Genomic DNA, 23,915 nt, shown 5'->3' on the forward strand with positions numbered 1-23,915 from the left:
CTCATTTATGGATAATTAAGACCATTATAAGCTGATGAACAAAAATAGATACAGAGGCAGAGCAACATCAAACAGACTGTCAAACTGCAGCGGGAAGGCCGAGGATGGTTGTGGGGGCGGGGGGGGGGGGAGGTAAGAGATCAATCGAAGGACTTGTATGCATGCATATAAGTCTAACCAATGGACACAAGACACTGCGGGGTAGGGGAGGCCAGGGGAAGGTCAAGGGGAGAAAAAAAAAAAAGGAAACATATGTAATACTCTGTAATACTTTAAGCAATAAAACAAAATTAAAAAAAGGTCACAGGGGTAGAAGAAGTGAGCTGTGGAAGAAGTTAGCCTCTTCAGGAAACTTGTTACAGAGGCAAAAGAAGGGCCCATGGACTGTAGGAGAAAGAAAGGCAAAAAAAACCTACAACCAAAAAACAAAAACAAAAACACAAAACAAACAAAAATACATGCCTGGAGGAAGGAGAGGGGAACAGGCAAGTGCATGTTCCAGAGCAAGTGAGCAAGCACTGGATCCTTCATCTTGATATATATATATTTTTAATCCTCACCTGAGGATATTTTTCCATTCATTGTTAGGGAGAGTGGAAGAGAGAGGGAAAGACAGAAACATTGATGTGACAGAAACATCGATTGGTTGTTTCCTGTATGCGCCCCAACCAGGGCCCAGACCGGGTAGAAGCTTGCAACCTAGGTAGTGCCCTTGACCGGAATCGAACCCTTTGGTTTGCAGGCTGACGCTCTATCCACTGAGCAAAACCAGCTAGGGGCACATCTTGAGTTTTTTTTTTTTTTTTAAACTTATTTAGAGAGAGAAACATTGATTTGTTGTTTCACTTACTTATGCATTTATTGGCTGATTCTTTTGTGTGTCCTGATCAAGGATCCAACCTGCAACCTTGGCGTATTGGAATACTGCTCTAACCGACTTAGCTGGCCAGGGCTTCATCTTGAGGGTTTTTCTCTGTTTCTCAAAACGCAGGGATTCTAGGGATACTATCATGGGAGGATCTTAGTAGAATATGCAGCAGCTTCCCAGGTGTGTCCTTTCGGGTTAGTGGTCTCTACTGATTGGTCAGCACTAGGGCCGGGGCCATTAGTCTGTGCAGCTGGTCCTGATGTCATCCATGGCCTCATTTTGTCTGGTTTTGCTGCTTTTCTGGGCCTGGAGCTGAAAGACATCTAGATGTTATCTTTAGTTTGACCAAAAGTCAAATTCCTGACCCACAATATCGCTTTAAACCACTCAATTTAGGCCCTGGGCAAGTAGCTTAGTTGGTTAGAGCATCATCCCCATACACCAAGGTTTTGGGTTCGATCAACCAGTGCACGTATAAATATGTGGACAACAAATCAACATTGCTATCTCTCCTTTCCTCTCTAAGATGCTGTTAAACAGACAGAAGTAACTGAAACTGCAGATTTTTGGGGGGAGAGGAGGGATTATGTAGCTAATTTATCTATTTCAAGACTTCCTGCTTCCCTTGCAATGAACCAACTGTTACCAGTTTCCTGATTCAGTCGGTCCTATGTCCCTTCCTTAAACTCCTCCAGTATTCTGATGCTGGTGAAATCAAACCAAAATGACTCCAAGAGTAGACACTAAAGAGGAAAATAGCTAATAAGCATGCACTACGCAGTTTGAGCATATGTGGGCTTGGGGCTAGGTTAAAGGGCAGCTGTGTGTGCCTGTTCCTCATGCTGATGAAGGGCTGTGGGCTGAATGGCTACACCTGAGACTTTGCTTCTTTAGCATCTGTTCATAGCCTCTGAGAATTCCAAGCAACATGGGACCAGCTTTGAATCATGCCACCAAGGACAGAGCACCTTTATGCTAGGGTCACACTGGGAACCAGAAGATGGAATCTGCTGTGCTTTCTGCCTTTGAAAACTGTAACGTACCACATCTCATTATCTGCTGGGCAGACAGCAACCAGGATCCGGGATCTGGCCACTTTCACAAAGGCCCTGGGGCTGGTCTGCTGAAGTTGCACACTTCCATTTTCTCTGTTGCTGACATGTAAAGAACCCAACTGTTCAGCTGCTGAGGTAGGTGCTGATGTGCTGGCTTGACTCTTCCCAAGCCACTCTGGCATTGTGGCCTGTCCGGAGGCCTGTTTTCACACTATGCATAGGCCACCGGTCCCTACTTGGTGGGATCAGAAAAACAATTTTTTTTTAGTCTGCAGCAGGAGAGAGGGATGGTGCAGATTAGATTCTTCCTTTGTCATCAGCTCAGATGTCAAGCTAGTTATTTTTAAACATTTTTGTTGATTTCAGAGAGGAAGGGAGAGGGAGAGAAACATCAGTGACGAGAAAGAATCATGGATCGGCTGCCTCCTGCATGACTCACACTGGGGATCGAGCCCGCAACCCGGAATGTGCCCTAACTAGGAATCGAACTGTGACCTCCTAGTTCATAGGTGGATGCTCAACCACTGAGCTATGCCAGACAGGCTAAGCTAGTTATATTAATGACTGTTAGCATCATGGCAAACGCACTTTGTGCTCTAGATTTACACACACATACCCAACATATCCATGTTCTTCATAGATAAAGGTTGAAGAACTAACCACAAGCCATATTTTCAGCTTTCTTTTAAAGTAGAAGTGGCCCAGCCAGTGTGGCTCAGTGGTTGAGCATCGACCTATGAATCAGAAGGCCGTGGGTTCGATTTCCGTCAGGGCACAGGCCCAGGTTTAGGCTCGATCCCTAGTGTGGGACTTGCAGGAGGCAGCCGATCAATGATTCTCTCTCATTGTTGATGTTTCTATGTCTCTCCCTCTCCCTTCCTCTCTGAAATCAATAAAAACATATAAAAAAATAAAGTATAAGTGAAAAGTTATTAAATGCCTCCTGTTGTTCCCAAAGAAGGGGCTGCTGGAGTTGCTAATACAGGGTGTGACAAAGGCAGGAAAATAACAATAATAAATAATACAAGACTAAACTGTTACACATACAACTGTAAACTTAATTTTGTCCCACCCTGTATTGGCACAGGTAGCAGTAGCCTGTTTTATTCATAAAAGTACTCTCTGCTCCTAAATATGGTCAGTGCCCTGGGGAAGACCAGCCAGGGCTGTGGGGCATTTGAAGCTATCCTTAGGAAGATTTAGTCTGGGTCAAATCACATTTTAAATGCTTCCTGTGTGTGCTTTAGCATTTTTCTATAGGTAAAATCAGATTCTAGAAAAAGAACAGGGGAATATAATCAGGGAATGGGTGCATTATTTTTTGTGTGTATGGGGGAGGGTTGGCAATTTCATATTCCCATGTGATTATCAGGGAATGGGGGTAGTGGTGGTGGTGACTTAACAATAGCCTCACTGATTTCTTATTTCCTCTGAGCAGATGTCAGCTCTTACAGGGTAAACTAAGGATCTTTTAGGTTTTATGTACGGCATGGAGACGATAATTAATACGGTGCTGTATATTTGAGTTGCTAAGAGATCTTAAAGGTTCCCATCACAAGAAAAAAATTTTGTAACTATATGAAGTGATGTTAACTAGACTTACTGTGGTGATTATTTCACAATCCTAGTATATATACAAATATCAAATAATTATGCTGTACACCTGAAACAAATACGTCAATTATATCTCAATTTAAAAAAAGCCCCCAAACCTACTCTTAGGTTTACTAGGGATTCCTACTGCAGAAGTTAAATATTCGGAAAACTGAAATAAACCATGGGGTTGTGGGTGTTTTTTTTTTTGGTCTCCATCCCCATTCACGGATTGAATAATTCTTGCTGCAATGCCGATCTTAATTATGTTTCCCCAAGATCTTCGACTCTCTAGTCAAAAATGATAAAAATTCAATAGGCCTTGAATGTGATTTTAATAGTCCTTACTTTTTCCTCTATGTACAGCTCCTTAATCTGACATGGTTCAAAGGCAGCTCCAACTTCTGCCCCCAGGAACCAAGTGTGGCTTTGCAAATGCTTTGGTGTACCTGAACATCTGTGCTGGTCTAATAACACCTGCTCCTCCTGAGCGCCCCCACTCTGGGCTGCAAGCGAACCAGGCTCCAGGCAAGTTGTATATGGCAGACCCTCCTAGCTTTTGTGTTTCCCAGCACTTTGCTTGGCTAACAAGTAGGGAAGGCTTTTGATACAGCATTTGAGCTAATCTGGACAATCAGATGATCAATATATTGGCTAAGAACACAAATTCTTTAACCAAACAATATTCTATTTTTAGTTATATAAGTACTAGAGGCCTGGTGCATGAATTTGTGCATGGGTGGAGTCCCTTGCTCAGTCCCGATTGGGGCCAGCCGGCCACGGGGAGGGACTGAGGGAGGTTGGCTGGCCGTGGGAGTGCATTGACCACCAGGGGGCAGCTCCTGCATTGAGCATCTGCTCCCTCCCTAGTGGTCAGTGTGTCATAGTGACCTGTTGACCAGTCGCTTAGGCTTTTATATATATAGATGTTCATACTCAAATTGTCTACAATTGATTGGTATTTTTTATATATATATTTAATCTTCATCCGAGGATATTTTTCCCCCATTGTTTCTTAGAGCAGAAGGGAGGGTTGGAGAGGGAAGGAGAGAGAGAAACATCGATTGGTATGCACTGGAATGGGGCCAGGGATCTGAACCTGCAATTGGGGTATATGCCCTTGACTGGGAATCAAACGTGTGACCCTTCAGTGCATGAGCTGGCGCTCCAACCACTGAGCAACACGGGCAAGGTATTGGTATTACATTTATGAGAGAATGAGGTGACATGAATTGTACCCACTAAAATCACTGCCACAGAGAAAGTGATGCTTTGTAAAACATTTTGTAAGATGAGGGGTTTACTACACAATGCAATATACAGATGATGTATTATAGAATTGTGCCCCTGAAACCAACCTATAATTTTAGTAATCAAGGTCACCCCAATAAATTCAATATAAATGATTAAATAAATAAGGAAAAAAGCAAAAATGAAGGGTTTACTGTCTTTCATCTTTAAGTCTAAAATTAAAATCTGCAGGACAAGTTAGGTCTTTATTACTGGCACTCATTTAAAAAGGTGATTTTAATTTGCAAAAGACAAAGTGGGTCTATATTTGTAAACATTTATTCTCTTGAACTGAAAAAGGCTTGCATCAGCACACATTGTACAGCCTTTCAAATTACACAGAATTGAAAAAAAAGGTTCCTTGTAATTAGTGCAATGAATCTTTGATGTCCAGTGATCTGCTGCAAACAATGAAAACAAACTTTAAACTGCTTAAGAAGTTTCCAGCACTCATCAAATGCATTTCTGTAGGTGACAAAAAATCCACGAGGAGGGGAATGCAAATAAGTGGCATTTAGTTATTGGAAGGACTTAAAAAAAGTATTTTCCAGCCTAGAATGATTCCTATTCCCCTTTGAGTCTAAGTGGTTTGATTGCGAGGCCTTAAGAACATAATTTACTTCACACTTAATGATCATACTACCTAAATGAATAAGGAAAGAACCCACTGAGGGAATTCTGTGTTTTCTGGAAATTGTTTCTGTGTTTAGATACAGGGGAAGAGTAATCTGCTTGTGGGCTCTCCTTAGTCACCCTTCAGCCCCTCAAAAGGACAGCAAATGGTTCTGACTTGGTTATTCTATTCCTGTATTCTTTTCCCCCAAATTCTATGTTGGATCACACCGTGCTGGCTGCAAAAAAGAAATACAGGTTGCAACTAATTGTAATAATTTTGAAGAATAATTTGCTGTACAACAGAGCTTTGGATCTGATACAAGAATTCAGAAATATAAAACAAAATAACTATAAAAGTCAGGAGACATTTGAACAGCATTTCCTCAGAAAAAGCTGTATGACTCCGATGTGGATTCCTAGTCACTGGGGTGCAGTGTGGATCTCCCCGCTTTGCTGGAACACCGGCCTGTCTTCAAAAGCTGTTTCACCCTGACCACACCCCCTAGGAGTCTCTATCATGTTAACAGGAGCTCTGAATACCAAGCCAATTAAAGATGGGAGAGCACAGGGGAATCATAAAGGCCCAGGGTCCAAGGTGACTGTTACTGAGAACTTGCCCTTTCCAAAATGTGAAAGTCATAGTGCTTCTTGCTTGTTCTCAGCTTAAATTTGTTAACTGAGTTAATTTGTTTCTTCAATGCATTCTGTGCAGCTGAGATGGAGGGGAATGTGGCTAGGACGGTGTACGTGGAGGCCAAGTCAATGGGTTTAGAGCGTTCAGAATTGATAGTGCTGTCCCCGCTGCCACAGCAGAGCGGGTGACGACGCAGCTGGGACTGGGACTGGGGGTCCCGCAGCCACCGGATCTTGGCGCCAATTTTAAAGAGTTCCCCAAAGAGCTTCTCGGCTTCCATGCGAGTTATTCCATCTGGTAGTTCAGTAATTTCCAAGACTTTCCCAACAACTAGAAGGGAAAAGGTGTAGGATTAACAATCCCTGTTACTGAAGAGAGGCAAAATGTACTCTAACCCCAATATGACATAGAAAATGAACAGAATTTTCTAAAACCATTCAAATCCACAAAAGTATAATTGTTATGATAATCTTTCAATCATTCCTAAGTACCCCCTGGCAAGGAGTGCAGAGTTAACAGTGCCAACTACCCATTTCAGTCTTCACTGACAGCTGCACACACACAACACAGCATTGCACAGTGGTTTCTCCCAATGAGGTGTGTGCTTCTGGGCAGCTCCCTGCACCTCACGTTCCCAGTGTAAAAGGAAGATAGCAACACTTGCCCTACGCACCCAATGAAGCTGAGTAGAAAGTTAAGGTACATATTTGACAGCACTTTGCCACGGAAGGTGACATATTTGTTCATTCACACTGCCTCCGTATGGACGTAAGGGCTACTTCCTTTCTCAAACAACAGAGGCAAAGAGCTCATTCTACCTGTACTCGTCACACACATCGTTTCCCTTTGGTCCCTTCATCCCTCCTAAACCCAACCTGTACCTTACTATGCTCTCCAACTTGAGATGAAATAGCACTGAAAGAGCATACTCAAGCACCCTATATTATGGACGGCATAATTCCCTAAGACCTCTGCAGCACTCCAGGGAGAGGAAAACCCATTTCTGTGCTGGGGTACAGTTTTAAAGACTGGCGACGTGGTCAACAGTTTGTAGAAGCACATCCAGCCGTCTCAGGGACACACCTGCTTCTCCCGCACCAAGGTCAGTGGATGCAGCTTTCTTAGCTTGTTTCCTTCCTCGATTTCCATGCCTGTTGCCAGACTGACCCTGAAAACCCAGCAACAGATGAGAAATAAGGTTAACAATGCTGACAAATATGTTTGTGATGTTTAAACACTTAATACGTAACCATAGTCAGTCTGGGTTTTGTATTTTCAGCAGAAAAATTCAACCCCAGGCCTCTTGAATTCCACCTTCGTGGCAGTGGCCCCCCGTCCCTCACTATGACCAGTCACTTTCTGGGCTTTCCTGAGCAGCATGCCCTGCACCCAGCCCATCCGGATACTGCCCAGCCAAGCAGCACGACTGTCCCCTGGCTCTGCCCTCGATGAGGCAGTGACAACACTAAGAAACCCACGGCTGAGGCAGAGAGCGCTCCCTGTGCAGTGCCAATAGGAAGGCCCAGGCCCGCACTCAGCCACAGACATATGATGCTCTGCCAACAACGCCTACAAGGTCTGATGGCCGGCACTCTCACCTGTTGGGGTGGCAAGTGTCCATGCAGAACAGTAGGAGGGTTGTACTGCAGTGGTTGGCCAAGTAATGGATACCTGGCATCTCCTGAAAGTCAACAGAAACATTTTTATATTTTTCTCTACTCAGTTATAATATACTTCCTAGAGTTTTCTAAGTTGTCTCAGTTCAGTAGGTTCTGACATAGTTTTAAAAGAATTAAAAGTTCTAAATATCCTTTAAAAAGTTGGTGTAAACTTCTCAAAGGACTAAGAACTAATAAAAGTGGTTATGAAGGAGGGTAAGTGGTGGGAACTGGGGTGACGGGATAGGATGAAGAGAAACTTCTCTATATACCTTAACATTCCATATGAAATCCACCAAAATGACTATAAATACCTCCTCCAACCACTTGAGATGCTAAAATCCACATTTTCTCTAATGATTAACAATGAATATAACTTACATTTCAGAAGGAAAAGACCCTAAAAAAAACATTAAGCTCCCTAGTTCCCCAAATTCACAATTAACTACTATAAATATTTGCATGCATGTATTTACATATATGCATACAAACATTTTTAGAATCTTAACCAATAGTAGTATTTACACTGTAAGCTCTCTTTAAAGTTTGTATTTTTAATTTTCACTTGCTTAGAAAGAGTGGCACAGTTCTTTACGGTATTCATGAGCAAGAATCCTCTTACTGAATCAAGGAGTGTGGGCTAGTCAGGAGGGAGACCCTTCAATTATTTTGGTTCACTCAAGAATGCCTGAAGTATCACATGGAAAGGGCTTAATAAATGCTGACTGCAAAAACTTTGTCCTGGAGAAGAATGCTTTCATTTGCTATATTCTCTTCTTATTTTAACCACAAATCCCCACATTTAGCACACTCCATGTTTGGAAGAGGGTGATAGGCAGGTGCTGGAAAACCTCTTTAGGAAATGATGCATCCCCTTTCTTGACAGTTTCATAGCAGAGAGAAGCAGGTGTGAACTCTCTATCCCTCTATGGGCTCTTTTCTGATGTTGCTTGGGCAGCTCTCTGGCAGAACACACCCATGACATACTTGCTCCTTCCCAAGCACTAGCTGAAGGGCGGGTATGACATAGAGGCTTAGCACTGAGACAACATGCACATGTGAATTGTGAAGATGCATAAAAAAACAGCTGCAAAGAAGTCAGAGTTAAGTTTAGGCCCATGGAGCAGTATTCTTTTCAAATATGGAGATGAGGTTGTAGTCGGCAGTAACCAAAGATCCATCCTTATAGACCGTGCTCTGTGCTCCTCTTGGGGCCGTGGTTGGCAAACTGCGGCTCGTGAGCCACATGCGGCTCTTTGGCCCATGGTGTGTGGCTCTTCCTAAGCCTTAGGAGTACCCTAATTAAGTTAATAACAATGTACCTACCTATATAGTTTAAGTTAAAAAAAATTTGGCTCTCAAAAGAAATTTCAATCGTTGTACTGTTGATATGTGGCTCTGTTGACTAATGAGTTTGCCGACCACTGTCTTGGGGCATTCATACTAGACGAGGCATCTCAATATTACTATACTGCCATATAGTTTCAACCCACATGCTATTTCAATTTCTTCTTTTATTTATTTTTAATTGTTTGAAGTAATACATATGTCTTTTTCCCCCACTGACCTCTTCCCAGCACTCCCACCCCCCAACACATACCCTCACCCCACTACTGTCTGTGTCTATTGGTTATGCTTACTTGCCGGAAGCCAATTCCAACATGCCATAATTGCAAGAGTTTCATCAAAAGGTTGATGGAACTTGGGGACTCAACAAGGGCTGAGTCACATATGTTGTCACCTATTGGGAATGGCTGGTGGCATTTCCCCAAACCTGAAAAGGGATGATTGTTTGCTGCCAGGCAGCTCAGGGCATCTTAATCTACATGTTATTGCCTCCTACTGGCCAAACACCTGAACAGCCTAGGCTAATTCCCCCAATCTGACAATGGACGCTGTATATGAAACCCTGACCCTTTGAAGTGTATATTTCCACCTCGCCTCAGGACAATTTGTGTTAATAAAAAGCATGGGGTCCTGAGACAAGGAGATCTTAGTTCCTTTTAGCTAAGCTCCTCTGACCCCCATATGCCTTTCAAAATTATGCTTTGTCTCTGGACTCTTAAAGTTATACACGGCCCCTTTTCCAGATTGCTGAACCCTTCTTAATGCCGGAACAAGAACCCCGGCACTTATAGTATATGCATGCATACAAGTCCTTTGGTTGATCTCTTACTCCCTCCTCCCAGCCTTCCCTCATAGGTTGGACAGTCTGTTCCATGCTTCTATGTCTCTGGTTCTATTTTTTGTTCATCAGTTTGTTGTTCATTATATTCCACAAATGAGTGAGATCATGTGATATTTATCTTTCTTCAACTGGCTTATTTCTTTTATTTTTTATAAGAGAAAGCTTCTTTAGAAAGTCACAGAAGTGGAAGAAGTCAGCTGTAGAAGAAATGCGCTCAGGAAACAAAGTTACAGAGGCAGAGAAGGGCCCTTGGAGCTTGGGAGAAAGGTAAGGGTAACGTGCCCGGGGGAAGAAGAGCGGGAGGGGAAAGTGTGAGTGTGCTCTTGGGAGGGAGAACCGCCTCACTTTATAGCATGCTTTATTTTTCTGGGTTAAAGTAATTGGCTTTGTAGAAAATTTGGAAATAGAGTATTGTTTACAAAGGAGAAAATAAAAAGCACCTTAGTAATTCCATCATTAATAACATTTTGGTGTGTACCTTTCCAGTCTTTGTTCTACATGTGTATGCTCACACATGTGTATATGTTATTTTATAATTCTTTAAAAAAATGGAGACATATTAACATAAAACAAAATGCACATCTTTAGTGTTAAGTTTGAAGACTTCTAACAACTTTAAGAGTCCATGTAATCATGCCCCAGAAAAGATAACAACCATTTCCATTTCCTAAAAAGTTCCCTCAAGCTCGTTTCTAGTCAACTCCATATCCCATCCATACCATGATCTGATTTTTAACGTCGGTTTAGTTCACCTTTAGTTGGAGTTCATATAATTGGAATCATATAGTATGTCTTCTTTTGTGTGTCTGGTTTGTTTTTTGCTTATGTAACTCTGAGCTTCTTCCATGTTGTTGCATGTCAGTAGTTTGCTTTGTTCATTTTCATTGCTGAGCAGGATTCCATTGCACGGATAGGTGACAACTTGTTTATCCAGTCTCCACTATTGGATATTTGGGTCTGTCCAGTTTGGGCTATTATAGGTTGTTATAAATGTTCTTGGACAAGTCCTCATAAACACGTTTCCACATCTCTTGGGTAAATATCTAGTAGGGCAACTGCTACATTGTAAGACACTATTAAATCTTTTCTCAAAGTGCTTTTATCATATTACACTTCCACACCAATGTGAGAATCTTAGTTGCTCTGTATCTTCACCAACATTCGGTGTTGGTAGTTTTTTTTGATTATAGCCATTCTAGTGGGGGCAAAATAGTATTTCACTCAGATTTTAATATTTCTTTCCCTAATGAATAATGATGCTGAGCATCTTTTCCAGGTCTTCTTTTTTGAAATGTCCATGGAACGTATTTTGAAAAATCACCCACGTTTCAATGATTTCCCCTTTAAATGATTCTTTAAAACATGATTTTTAGAAAACTGCATAGTATTCCTTATATATGGATATACTATAATCTAATTCTTACTAAAGGACATTTATGTTGTTCTGAAAAGATGTTTTGCTATAGAATAAACTCTTCTGTACATAAATGATTGTTTGCAATGATTGCGCGCATTTATCCTTATAGTAAATTCCAGAAAATAAAACCAATCGTTTCCATATTATTTTATAACTAGAGGCCTGGTGCACAAACATTTGTGCACTCGAGGGGGTTCCTCAGCCCGGCCTGTGCCCTCTCGCAGTTTGGGACCCCTCGGGGGATGACCACCTGCTGGCTTAGGCCCGCTTCCCAGGGGATTGGGCCTAAGCTGGCAGTCAGACATCCTTCTGGCAGCCCGGGAGCCCTTAGGGGATGTCCACTTGCGAGAGGGGAGCAGGCCTACGCTGCAGTTGGATATCCTTAGCACTGCTGAGGAGGCGGGAGAGGCTCCCACCACCACCGCTGTACTGGCAGCCATCAGCCTGGCTTGTGGCTGAGCAGAGCTCCTCCCATGTGAGAGCGCCCTGACCACGAGAGGGCAGCTCCTGCATCGAGCGTCTGGCCCCTGGTGGTCAGTGTGTGTCATAGTGACCAGTCATTCCCAGTCTTTCTGCTGTTAGGGTCAGTTTGCATATTACCCTTTTACTATATAGGATAGAGGCCTGGTGCACGGGTGGGGGCCAGCTGGTTTGCCCTGAAGGGTGTCCCGGATCAGGGCGGGGGTCCTGCTGCAGTGCCTGGCCAGCCTGGGTGAGGGGCTGATAACTGTTTTCAGGCTAGCCACACCCCCTTTAGGGTTGGGGGTCCCCACTGGGGTGCCTGGCCAGTCTGGGTGAGGGGCTAGGGGCCGTTTTCAGGCTGGCCAATCACCCCCAGCGATGGAAGCTCCCAGCCTCTCCTTTTTTTCTTTTTATTCTGGGATTTATTTACCTTCTATAATTGAAACTTTGTAGCCTGGAGTGGAACTCAGAACCGGCCAGGGTGGGAGGGAGGGAAGCTTGGCTTCCTCCATCACCAGGGGCAACCCAAGGCTCCAGCTCCGTGGCCACAGCCGGCTGAAAGCAGGTATCTGGGGTTTATTTACCTTCTATAATAGACACTTTGTTGCTTTGAGTGGAGCTCAGAGCTGGGGCCGTGGCAGGCGGAAGCTTGGCTTCCTTCATCATTGGGGCAACCAAGCCTCCTGCTTGCTCCAGCTCCGTGGCTGCTGGCCGCCATCTTGGTTGGGTTAATTTGCATATAGTCGCTCTGATTGGCTGGTGAGCGTGGCTTACGGCGTAGCGAAGGCACGGTCAATTTGCATGTTTGTCTTTTATCAGTGTAGATCATTGCTTTTGTGTGTATTTCTCCAATTAGACTGAGAATTGATGAGGATGAAGACTTCATCTTATTTATTTTTGTACAACAGGGGGATAGCAAGTTCTCAATAAATGTTTAATAAATTTTTGAATAAACTCTTGAGATATATTACTATAATATAGAAATTAGAAATATAAAACAATTATAGAACATTTTTTATGGAGGAATGGAGTCTAAGGATAATAAGTTAACACCATTTTAATCCTGTCATGTAAGTAATTACTAAATTAGTAATTAATTATTAATTAGTAATGAAATATTAAAGTCAGAAGAGTATATGGTAATAAATACGCCTGGTGAAGGTGGAAATGTAGTCCCGTGGAAAACTGGAAGGTAGCAATACCAAGATAAATCACAGATATTACAATTGATATTTTAAAATTCTTGAGGCTGTGATTTGTTGTGTGCACACATACCTTGCCCAGGGATAAAAGGTCTAGAGAACGGGGGGATGATGGAAAGTGGTGGTCCAGAAGAACGAACAGTTTTCAGGGTGGATAGCTGAGCTGGTGCTGGCGATGGAGCTGGTGAGATAATGGGACTACTGAGTTGAGGGCTGTGCTGTAATTACATCAAGAAAATGGAACAGCACTTTAGTCAGGCTTTTTTCAAGTTTCCTTTGGACAAAAATTTTTATTTTTTTTGATTATAAATATAATACTACAATAATATATACTTGTTATTACAAAAATTAAAACATTATGGAAATTTATAATTTCCAACTCCCGAAGATAAGCACTGGTAACAGATTGTTTCTATGCATATGTATCCACACAGCCATGTTTTACAAAAATGAAAATAGACTGTACACCCTATTTTTGAATCTTTCTTTTGTACCTAGATGATAATATTGTAGATACTTCTTGATGAGAGAATATTTACATCAACCTCATTCTTTTTTTTCACATTAACTGTTTTAACATTTCATTTTAAAACAATTCACCCCTGAAGAACAGTTGCAAAATTAGTACAATTCTCAGATTTTCCAAAGGTTAATATTCTATTATACTGGATTTATCATTTTTTTCTGAGCTTTTTGAGATCAATTGCTTACAACACCCCCTATCTTGAAATACCTTGTCTATTTCCTAAAAACACAAAAGTGCCACTAATTGTCACACTAATGTACTTCATAGAAAAAAAAAATTTGAACTAGTCCAGAATCCAATCTAGAATGGAGTGAAGTGTTGCATTTAGTTGCCATGTCTCTTTGATCTTAAATCTGGAACAGAGCCCCAGTTTTATTTCTCTTTCATGGACTCTGACATTTCTGAAGGTCATTCTGAAGATCAGTTATTTTGTGAAATGTTCCTCAATTTTGGTTTGCCTGCTGTTTTCTTTTTTTAAAATATTTTTTATTGATTTCAGAGAGGAAGGGAGCGGGAGAGAGAGCTAGAAACATCAATGATGAGAGAGAACCACTGATCGGCTGCCTCCACTGGGGAACAAGCCTGCAACCGGAGCACACGCCGTTGACCGGAATTGAACCTGGGACCCTGCAGTCTGCAGGTTGAGGTTCTATCCACTAATGCCTGCTGTTTTCTTATCAAAATGTTCACAATAGCCCTAACCAGTTTGGCTCAGTGGATAGAGCGTCAGCCTGCGGACTGAAAGGTCCCAGGTTTGATTGCAGTCAAGGGCATGTACCTTGGTTGCGGACACATCCCCAGTAGGGGGTGTGCAGGAGGCAGTTGATCCATGTTTCTCTCTCATCGATGTTTCTAACTCTCTATCCCTCTACCTTCCTCTTTATAAAAAAATCATTAAAATAAAAAAAAATGTTCACAATAACCCTGGCTAGATAGCTCAGTTGGTTAGAGCATCATCCCAATGTGCTAAGGTTGGGGTTTAGATCCCTGATCAGGGCACACAAGAATCGACCTACGAATGCATAAATATGTGGAACAACAAATCAGTGTTCTCTTTCTCCTTTCCTCCCCGCCTCTCAAGTCAATTAAAAAAAAAAAAAAGTTCATGATATACATTTGGTGAGGGAATACCAGAGAAGTGGTATTGTGTCCTTCTCAGTGCATCATATGAGAAGGAACATGCTGTCCATATGTCATAACAGTACTGGTGATGTTTTTATTTCAACAGCTTGGTGAAGGTGGTGACTGATAGGTTTCTCCACTGTCAAATTACTATTTTTTCCTTTCTAGTTATAAATGTATCTTGTGGGGAGATCCTATCTCTGAACGGAGATTATTTTACTTCTCTTTCCCATTTGAATGTCTTTTATTTCTTTTTCTTGTCTAATTGCTCTGGATAGGACTTACAGTATGATGCTGCTTGAGAGAAGACACTTTGTATGGTATCTACCTTTTAAAATTTATTGAACCCGGCCGGCATGGCTCAGCGGTTGAGCACTGACCTATGAACCAGGAGGTCATGGTTTGATTCCCGGCCAGGGCACATGCAGAAGGCAGCTGATCAGTGCGTCTCTCTCAGCACTGATCTTTCTCTCTCTCTCTCTCTCTTCCTCTGAAATCAATAAAATATTTTAAAAAATCTATTGAGACTTACTAGGTGGCTTAACATATGGTCTATCCTAGAAAATGTCCATGTCACCTAAGAGAATGTATATGGTGCTGCTATCCGGTAGTGTTCTCCATATGTCTGTTAGATCTAGTTGGTTTATTGTTCTTTATTTCCTTACTTATCTTCTGTCTGGTTATTCTAACCATTATTGAGAGTGGAGTATTAAGAGTCTCCAAATATTATTGTAGAATTGTCTATTTCCCCTTTAAATGTGTAGGTTTTTGCTTCATGCATTTTGCTTGTCTATTATTAGATGCATGCTTATATTTGTTATATCTTATTGCTGACTTGAAACTTTTATTAAGTATACTAGAGGCCCGGTGCACAAAAATTTGTGCACTCGGGGAGAAAAGGGGGGGGGTCCCTCAGCCCGGCCTGTGCCCTCTCGCAGTCTGGGACCCCTCAGGAGATAACGACCTGCTGGCTTAGGCCTGCTCCCTGGTGGCAGACGGCAGGCCAATCCCTAGGTGCAGCCCCTGGTCGGGCTCAGAGCAGGGCTGATTGGGGAGTTGGGGCGCCACCCCTGTCATGCACAGAGCAGGGCAGATCGGGAGGTTGCGATGCCACCCTCAGTCACACTCAGGGTAGGGCCGATTGGGGGGCTGGAGCATTGCGCCCTGTCACACTCAAGGCAGGGTCGATGGGGAGGTTGTGGCGCCACCCCCTGTCATGCACAGAGCAGGGCCCATCAGGGGGGTTGGGGTTCCTTACCCAGTCACGCACAGAGCAGGGTCAATCAGAGGGTTGGGGAGCTCCCCCCTGTCATGCACAGAGCAGGGCCCATCAGGGGGTTGAGGAGCTCCCCCCTGTCACTCACAGAGTAGGGCCGATAGGGGAGTTGGCGCACCGCCTCCTGTCACACTCAGGGCAGGGCGGATCAGGGGGTTGGGGCGCCGCCACTGTCACACTCAGGGCAGGGCCGATGGGGAGGTTATGGCTCTACCCCGTCACACACAGAGCAGGGCCCGTGGGGTGGGGGGGTTGGGGCACCGCACCCTGTCACACAGAGCAGGGCCCGTGGGGTGGGGGGGGGGGGGGGTTGAGGCGCTGCACCCTGTCACACACAGAGCCGTAGGGTGATCAGGAGTTGGGGAGCTTACCCCTATCAGGCACAGAGCAGAGCCGATCAGGGGGTTGGGGCACCTTCCCCTGTCACGAACAGAGCAGGGCCGATAGGGAGGTTGTGGCCCTGTCCCCTGTCACATACAGAGCTGCAGGGCGATCAGGGGGTTTGGGTGCTGACCCCTGTCATGCTGATCCCGGTGCCGGGAGTCCTCTCAGCTCCGCTGATCCTGGTGCTGGGAGGCATATTACCCTTTTACTATATAGAATAGAGGCCTGGTGCATGGGTGGGGGGCCAGCTGGTTTGCCCTGAAGGGTGTCCTGGATCAGGGTGGGGATCCCCACTGGGCTGCCTGGCCTGCCTGGATGAGGGGATGATGGCTTTTTGCAGCTAGTCACACATCCTTCAGGGTGGGGGTCCCCCACTGGGGTGCCTGGCCAGTCTGGGTGAGGGGCTGAGGGCTGTTTTCAGGCTGGGACTGAAGCTCCCAACTGCTCCTTTTTTTCTTTTTCTTTTTTTATTCTGGGCTAGCTTTAGCTCTATGGCTTGGCTCCAGCTCTGAGGCCTCAGCTGCTGAAAACAGGTATCTGGTTTGTTTCGGTTCTATAATTGAAACTCTGTATCAACTCCAGCTCTGAGATCCCAGGTCTCTGAAAGCTGGTTTCTGGGGTTTTGTTTAGCTTCTATATTTGTTACAATGTTTTTTAAACTGCAAGCTCAGAGGCCGGCAAGGCAGGCGGGGAACGCTGCAGTCCTCCGTCACTGAAGCAAGCAAGCCTCATGTTCAGTTTAAGCTGCCTGGCTGCCGGCCGCCATCTTGGCTGGCAGTTAATTTGCATATCACCCTGATTAGCCAATGGGAAGGGTAGCGGTCGTATGCCAATTACCATGTTTCTCTTTTATTAGGTAGGATAATGTCCTTTGTATCTTGCAAACACTTTTGATCTACTATTATTTTTTTGCTACTATTTTTCTAAATGACTTAAAGTTCTTTTTTGTTCCTCATTTCCTGCACTACTGACTTCTTTTGTGATTATTTGACTTTTTTGTAATCAAATGTTTAAATTCCTTTCTCATTTCTTTTTGTATATATTCCATATATTTTTTTTCTGTATGATTACCTTGGGGATCACACTTAACATCCTCTTTTGGCCCTAGCTGGTTTCAGCTCAGTGGCTAGACTGTCAGTTTGTGGACTGAAGGGTCCCGGGTTCAATTCCGGTCCAGGGCACATGCCCAGGTTGGGGACTTGATCTCCAGCAGGGGGTGTGCAGGAGGCAGCCAATCAATGATTCTCTCTCATCATTGATGTTTCTCTCTCTTCCTCCCTCTCTCTCTGAAATCAACATAAATACATTAAAAGAAAACAAAAAAACATCCTCTTTTGGTTGATAGTGTTATAAAATTACATTTTTATACACTATATGCCCCCAAACAACCCAATAATACTTTTTTTTTTTAAACTCACCTGAAGACATGCTTAGAGGGAAGGAGAGAGGGAGAGAAGCATTGATTGGTTACCTTCTGTACACTAATTCTTTTAAGTGCATTAGTCTCTTAAATAATGTAGGAAACAAAATGAGGAGTTACAAACCAAAGTTACAAAAATACTACCTTTTAGATAACTTTAAAAAATCGAGTCTCTTAAATCATGTACAAAGCAAAAAGTAGACTTACAAACGACTAGTATTACACTATTAGCTTTTATAATTGCCCATGAATTTAACTGAGAGCTCTATTTCTTCAATATGCCTTTGTGTTGCTGCCTAATGTTCTTTCATTTCACTCTGCAGGACCCCTTTGCAAATTTCATGCAGGGTAGGGCTCAGCTTTTGTTTATCTGGAATTCTGAATTTTTCCCTTACTTTTGAAGGAAAGTTTTGCCAGATGAAGGATCTTTTTTTTTTTCTTAAATATATTTTTATTGATTTAGAGAGGAAGGAAGAGGGACAGAGAAAAACATCAATGGTGACAGAGAATCATTGATTGGCCGCCTCCTGCATGCCCCCTACTGGGGATAGAGCCTGTAACCTGGGCTCAAACTGTGACCTCCTGGTTCATAGGCTGACGCTCAACTGCGGGGCCAGATGAAGGATCTTGATTGGCAGTTTTTCTTCTTCTTTTTGCTAATCCTCATCAAGCATATTTGTTTCTATTGATTTTTTTAGAGAGAGTGGGAGGGAAGGAGAGAGGGAGAGTGAGGGAGGGAGAAAGAGAAATATCTATGTGAGAGAGACATATCAATTGCTTCCTGTATGTGCCTTAACTGGGGCTGGGGGTTGAACCTGCAATCCAGGTACGTGCCCTTGAGTGGGAATTGAACCTAAGACCCTTTGGTGTGCAGGCTGATATGCTAACTGAGAAACACTGGCAAGGGCCAGTTCCTTTATTAGCATTTTGAATATACTGACCTGCTGCCGCTAGCCTCCAAAGATTCTGATGAGAAATCTGATTATCTTTTTGAGGCTCCCTTTATATGATGAGTCATTTCTCTCTTGCTGCTTTTAATATTCTCTGTTTGTCTTTGAAAAGATTTATTATGTGTCTCAGTATAAGTCTCTTTGAGTTCATCTTAGAGTCTGTGGAGTTGCTTGACAATTATATTCATGTTTTTAAAATCAAATTTTAGAAGTTTTAAGCCATTATTGCCACAGATATTCTCTCTGACCCTTTCCCTCTTCTCCTTCTGGATGCCCACAATATGTATGTTGGTCCATTTGATGTTGTCACACAGGTCCCTTAGGCTGTTTACTTTTCTTCATTTTTTTTTTCCTGTCTGTTCCTCTGACTTGGTATTTTCCACTGTACTATTTTCAAGTACACTGATTCTTCCTTCTGCCTGCTCAAATCTGCCACTGAATTCTTCTAGTGAATTTTTTCATTTCAATTACGGTATTTTCAACTCCAGAATTGACTTTTGGTTTCTTTCTAGGTTTGCTGTCTTTATTGATATTTCCATTTTGTTCATACATTTTCTTTCTCCAAATCACCCTTTAGTTCTTCAAGCACCCTTCAGACAGCTGTTTTTAAGCCTCTGTCTAGGTCCTAGACCAGGGGTCCTCAAACTTTTTAAACAGGGGGCCAGTTCACTGTCCCTCAGACCGTTGGAGGGCCGGACTATAGTTTTGAACAAATTCCTATGCACACTGCACATATCTTATCTTGAAGTAAAAAAACAAAACGGGAACAAATACAATATTTGTATTGCATGTGGCCCGCGGGCCGTAGTTTGAGGACCCCTGTCCTAGACTCTAGGAGATCTGCCATCAGATCTTTTTCAGGGACAGTTTCTGTTGATGTATATTTTTTCCTTTGAATGAGCCATAATTTCTTGTTTGTTTTGTATGTCTTGTGGGTTTTTTAATTTTATTTATTTTTATTTTTTATTGCTTAAAGTATTACAAAGGGTATTACATATGTGTCCTTTTTTCCCCCCTGCCCTTGACAGTCCCCTACCCTCCCCTACCCCCTATCTTGTGGGTTTTTTTGTTTGCTTAAAAGTAGATATTTGACTCTGATAATGTGGTAAGAATGGAAATCAGATTCTCCCATTTCCTCAGGCTTTGCTGGGATTCTTTTTGTTACTGTTTTTGTTTATTGATTGTTGCCAGCTGTTTCAGTGCAAGGTCAGCCTGATAGCTAACTTTATGGTCTTCCCAGGATTTTATCGAGCCAATGTGGAATATCAAGACTATTTCCAGTTTTTCAATGTTACAATAGGGAAGAAAAAAATATCCGTGTACACATATTTTTGTATGCTTATTCCACAATTTTTACTGGACAAAATTTTAAGAAGTGAATTTGTGGACCAAAGGCTATGTACCTACACCACAATTTGGAAAAATGTCTCCAAAAAGAGTTGTAGTAATTTACAGTACCACCAAGAGTGTACAAGAGTGTGTAACTTCCTATCTCTGCTGACAGTGCAATTAGTAATCTTTCTAAATTTTCCCAATTATATAAAAAATAACTTTACATTTCATCTGTTTAATGGCCATTGGCTGTAGTTTGTGAGCTAGCCTATAAATGATCTTGGACTTTTTATTTTGCTATGATTTTGTTATGTGCATTGTACATATTTTTTGTATAATCTTTAAAAAATATCTTTCAAAACCTTTCAATGTGGTAAGCTTTCAAATATATAGAGGTGTAGATAGATGAGTATAACAAACTTCCATCTCTCCATCATCCAACTTTGTGCTTTCTCCTGCTGTTTTCTCCCTAAAGTATTTAAAGCAAGTCTCAGATATCACAGCATTGCACTTGAAAATATTTTAGTGTATAAATATTTCTAAGAGATAAAACTATTTAAAAAATAACACCATTAATCATACTAAAAATTAAAATATTTAAATACTCGCTTTTTGTCCAAAAACATCTTTTGACTGTATCAATATCTAAGAAAGATCCATATGTTGCATCTGATTATTATATCTTTTGAGTCTCTTTTAATCTATAGCAGACTCAGCCTTCATTTCAAAATGCCTCTTATCTGTTAAAAAAAATGGGGCCAATTTGTCTAGTAAATTAAGGGCATGATATCATATAAGTTGTTTTTTTTTCTTTCTGGGATTTTCTGTAAAGTATTAGCTCAACTTAGAGGCTTGATTAGATTCAGGTTCAAGATTTTTTTTTTTCTTTTCTTTTTAATAAGAGCACATCATGGGATAATGTATATTTCCTCTACACCATATCAGGAGGCAAATAAGTTTGGTTGATCCACTTTTAGTGATGCTATGAATGATTAATTACTTCAAGTGTTGTCTGTCTCATCTATCCATTTAAAGTTTCCCATAGCCTTTTCCTAAAGTTTCTGGCATTTGCTGATTATTTTTTCTTTTATTGATTTTAGAGAGAGATGAAGGTAGAGAAAGTGAGAGAGAGAGAGAAAGATCGATTGGCTGCCTCCTGCATGCGCCCTGACCAAGGCCTAAGCCCACTACTTGGGCATGTGCCTTGACTGTGAACTGAATTGGTAACCCTGTGGTGCATGGGAAGATGCTCAACCAACTGAGCCACACTGACCTGATGGTTTTTTCTTCATCCATTATTTTAATAGGATTCCAAAATGGTGATTTTAAATTCTACCATTGCTTTTACATTTATTAATTGTATTTCTCCTATGATGAACAGCATTCCCTCATCAACTTTCTGGTTACACTAAAATGCAGTTTATATGAAAAAGTAGGATAATGGCATAATTCTTTTTCTTTATCAAATTTTAGATCTAATTTATCTTCTGATTAAAATGTTTTTTTGAATATGCAAAAGTTGGGAAATAATATTTAAATGTTGAAAAAATGTTCTGGATATAAGAAGTATTCCAACTTCTTTACTAATCTGTTTGAGGTTTCAAATTCAGTATTAAGGTTTTTAGGTCAATCTTCTGTGACTAAAATATTGAAAGTATTAAAATTAAGCATCTTACCTGAACAATATTGTCTACATTGCTAAATTCCACACACTTCTGTCCTCTCTGGTGATCACAGTAATATTTGTTTTGTTTCCACTGCGGGGGTGAGTGGGCACGAGACTGTGGATTGTTTGGTACATTAAGCTGCATCATCACCATTCCTCCACTAGGTGGTGGAGGTGGCACAGCTGAAAATCAGAATTAGGATACTACATTAGCAAACAGAATCTTCAAAGACCAAGATAATAGCAATAATTTTACATTTCTGAACAAAATTTTACTATAATATATGTAACATAGATTTAAACCCTAATGTTTCTTGCAAAAAGTGTTGTTTAAAATGGCATTAAAGTGGACTCTGTAGACCTAAATATCTCACTTATCCTGAAACCAACAAGTCTATAGTTATTCAGAAAAGTCCAATTATCTATTCCAGAAACTAGTGAAGAGTAGCACAATTGAGATATGATATATAAAAGTGCTTAATTAAAAAAATTGAATTAATTGCCCGGCTGGGGTGTGGCTCAATGGTTGAGCATTGACCCAGGAACCAAGAGGTCACTGGTTCCATTCCTGGTCAGGGCACATGCCCGGGTTGTGGGCTCAATCCCCAGTGAGGGGCGTGCAGGAGGCAGCTGACCAATGATGTTTCTCTCTCATCAATGTTTCTATCTCTCTATTCCTTGTCCTTCCCCTCTCTCTAAAACTCAATAAAGCACTAAAAAAATAAAAAATAAATTTTAAAACAGGCATTTTTTATCAATACAAAGAAAACTGGGGAAAAATAACCTACAGAAACTTTGACATAGAGTAGAAAAGTTATTTTCTAGTAAGTCGATTTCATGCAGTATAAAAGTTTGGGACTGGAATTAATTAACAAAGCATAATTTTAGTACCCTGAAATGTCCTATGACTCCAGGAAAATTTAAGTTCTTTTATTATGTTTTCCCATCTGAAAAAGGAGGCTAGAAAGACCTCCTTGGCTGGCTTTAAAGAGCTGTGATGATTACATATATGTCATATATGTCAAAACACCTTGCTAATTGTACTGTAGAGATAAAAGGACTATTAATTATAACTATTTCTTATCGGATTTATTTCTTTTGTGTACCAGTACTGCAGCATTGCTGGTATTAGGCACATAATCTGCCTGCCACTCACCATTTCAGTGTAAGGTAAGGGAGGATCCTGTGCCCTAGAAGGGCCATAGTTTGCACTGCAGTAACCATGGTAGTTCCAGTTCCCTGGAAATAGAACCAACCTGACCTGGCTAGGCAAACCACAGAAGGGCTGACTGCTTAAGGACATCTCAAAGTTATCCTCAGCCAGAGCAGCCTATGTAGATGCAGCCACTATTGGTCATTTATTTAATAATCATTTCTTGTTTCTCATAGACTACATGTTAATAAATCCTTACAATAAAATAAGGTGTTATGATAAAGTATTGTTTAAAACGCTGGGGAAGTCTTTGTAGAAGAGGTAATTTTTGAGTAAAAGTTTAAGGATGAGCAGGATTTTGGCAAACAGAGGATGGTGGAGAGACACTCTCTAGGAAGAGGGAAGAATAGGCACAAAAGTACCTTTGGCATAAAAAAGCATAGAGTATTCTGGAAACAAAGTTCTGCGTAAATTGAGCATGTACGTATAAATAGGAGGCAAACTTGCTAGAGTTTAGATAGAGAATTTATGCAAATTTTTTATTCAGAGGAATGGCATGAAGAGACTTCTGTTTCAGGATAATAATTACAATAATTTTTGAACTGTCTGTATATGTGCTTGAGGAAGAGAAAAGCTGGGTGTAGGGGAAACATGAAATAAGCAAAAACACCTGATTGCTGCAAATAAAACATGAAAAGAATTGACCAAAAGTAGCAGCAGTGGGGAAGGAAAGAAGGTAACAGATTTGCGGAAATCATGAACATGAAAAGGGAGAACAGAGAGAGATAATTATGACTTTGAGCTTTGTTTTAGTTTATAGATAGGTAAGGAGAAATAGTAAATCTGAAGTCCCTTTGACACATCTGGGTTGGAATGTTCAGTAGATAACTGGCTATATGGTCGTCTCAGCAGAAATACGATTAGGGAAGTGTTGGCAAAAAGCAGTAGCTGAAGCCTAGGAGGTGCTGGATTACTTAGGAAGACCTTGAAGAGGAGCCAGAGTGCACCTAGGAGAGGATCCTAGAGAACATCAATATCTGAGAGGCAAGGAAGGAAGAGCCCGAGGAGAAGAACAGGACAGCAGTGTGCTAATGGCAGCAGTAG

At 41.7% G+C, this 23,915-nt stretch overlaps 1 protein-coding gene across 1 annotated transcript in view; it reads right to left on the reverse strand.

Annotated features, from left to right (window-relative positions):
* Positions 1-4,949: 4,949 nt before the first annotated feature.
* Positions 4,950-23,915, reverse strand: part of R3HDM1 (R3H domain containing 1) — a 112,248-nt gene continuing 93,282 nt past the window's right edge. Inside the window, exons 22-26 of the mRNA XM_081095379.1 lie at positions 21,669-21,841; positions 13,056-13,200; positions 7,654-7,736; positions 7,139-7,223; positions 4,950-6,385 (exon numbers count right to left, since the gene is read on the reverse strand). Of these exons, the coding sequence (XP_080951505.1) occupies positions 6,024-6,385; positions 7,139-7,223; positions 7,654-7,736; positions 13,056-13,200; positions 21,669-21,841 (848 nt within the window). The 3' untranslated portion in view covers positions 4,950-6,023. The remainder of the gene's footprint in view (positions 6,386-7,138; positions 7,224-7,653; positions 7,737-13,055; positions 13,201-21,668; positions 21,842-23,915) is intronic.

Source organism: Myotis nattereri, assembly GCF_964212035.1.
Source record: "Myotis nattereri genome assembly, chromosome: 7".
NCBI lineage: Eukaryota > Metazoa > Chordata > Mammalia > Chiroptera > Vespertilionidae > Myotis > Myotis nattereri.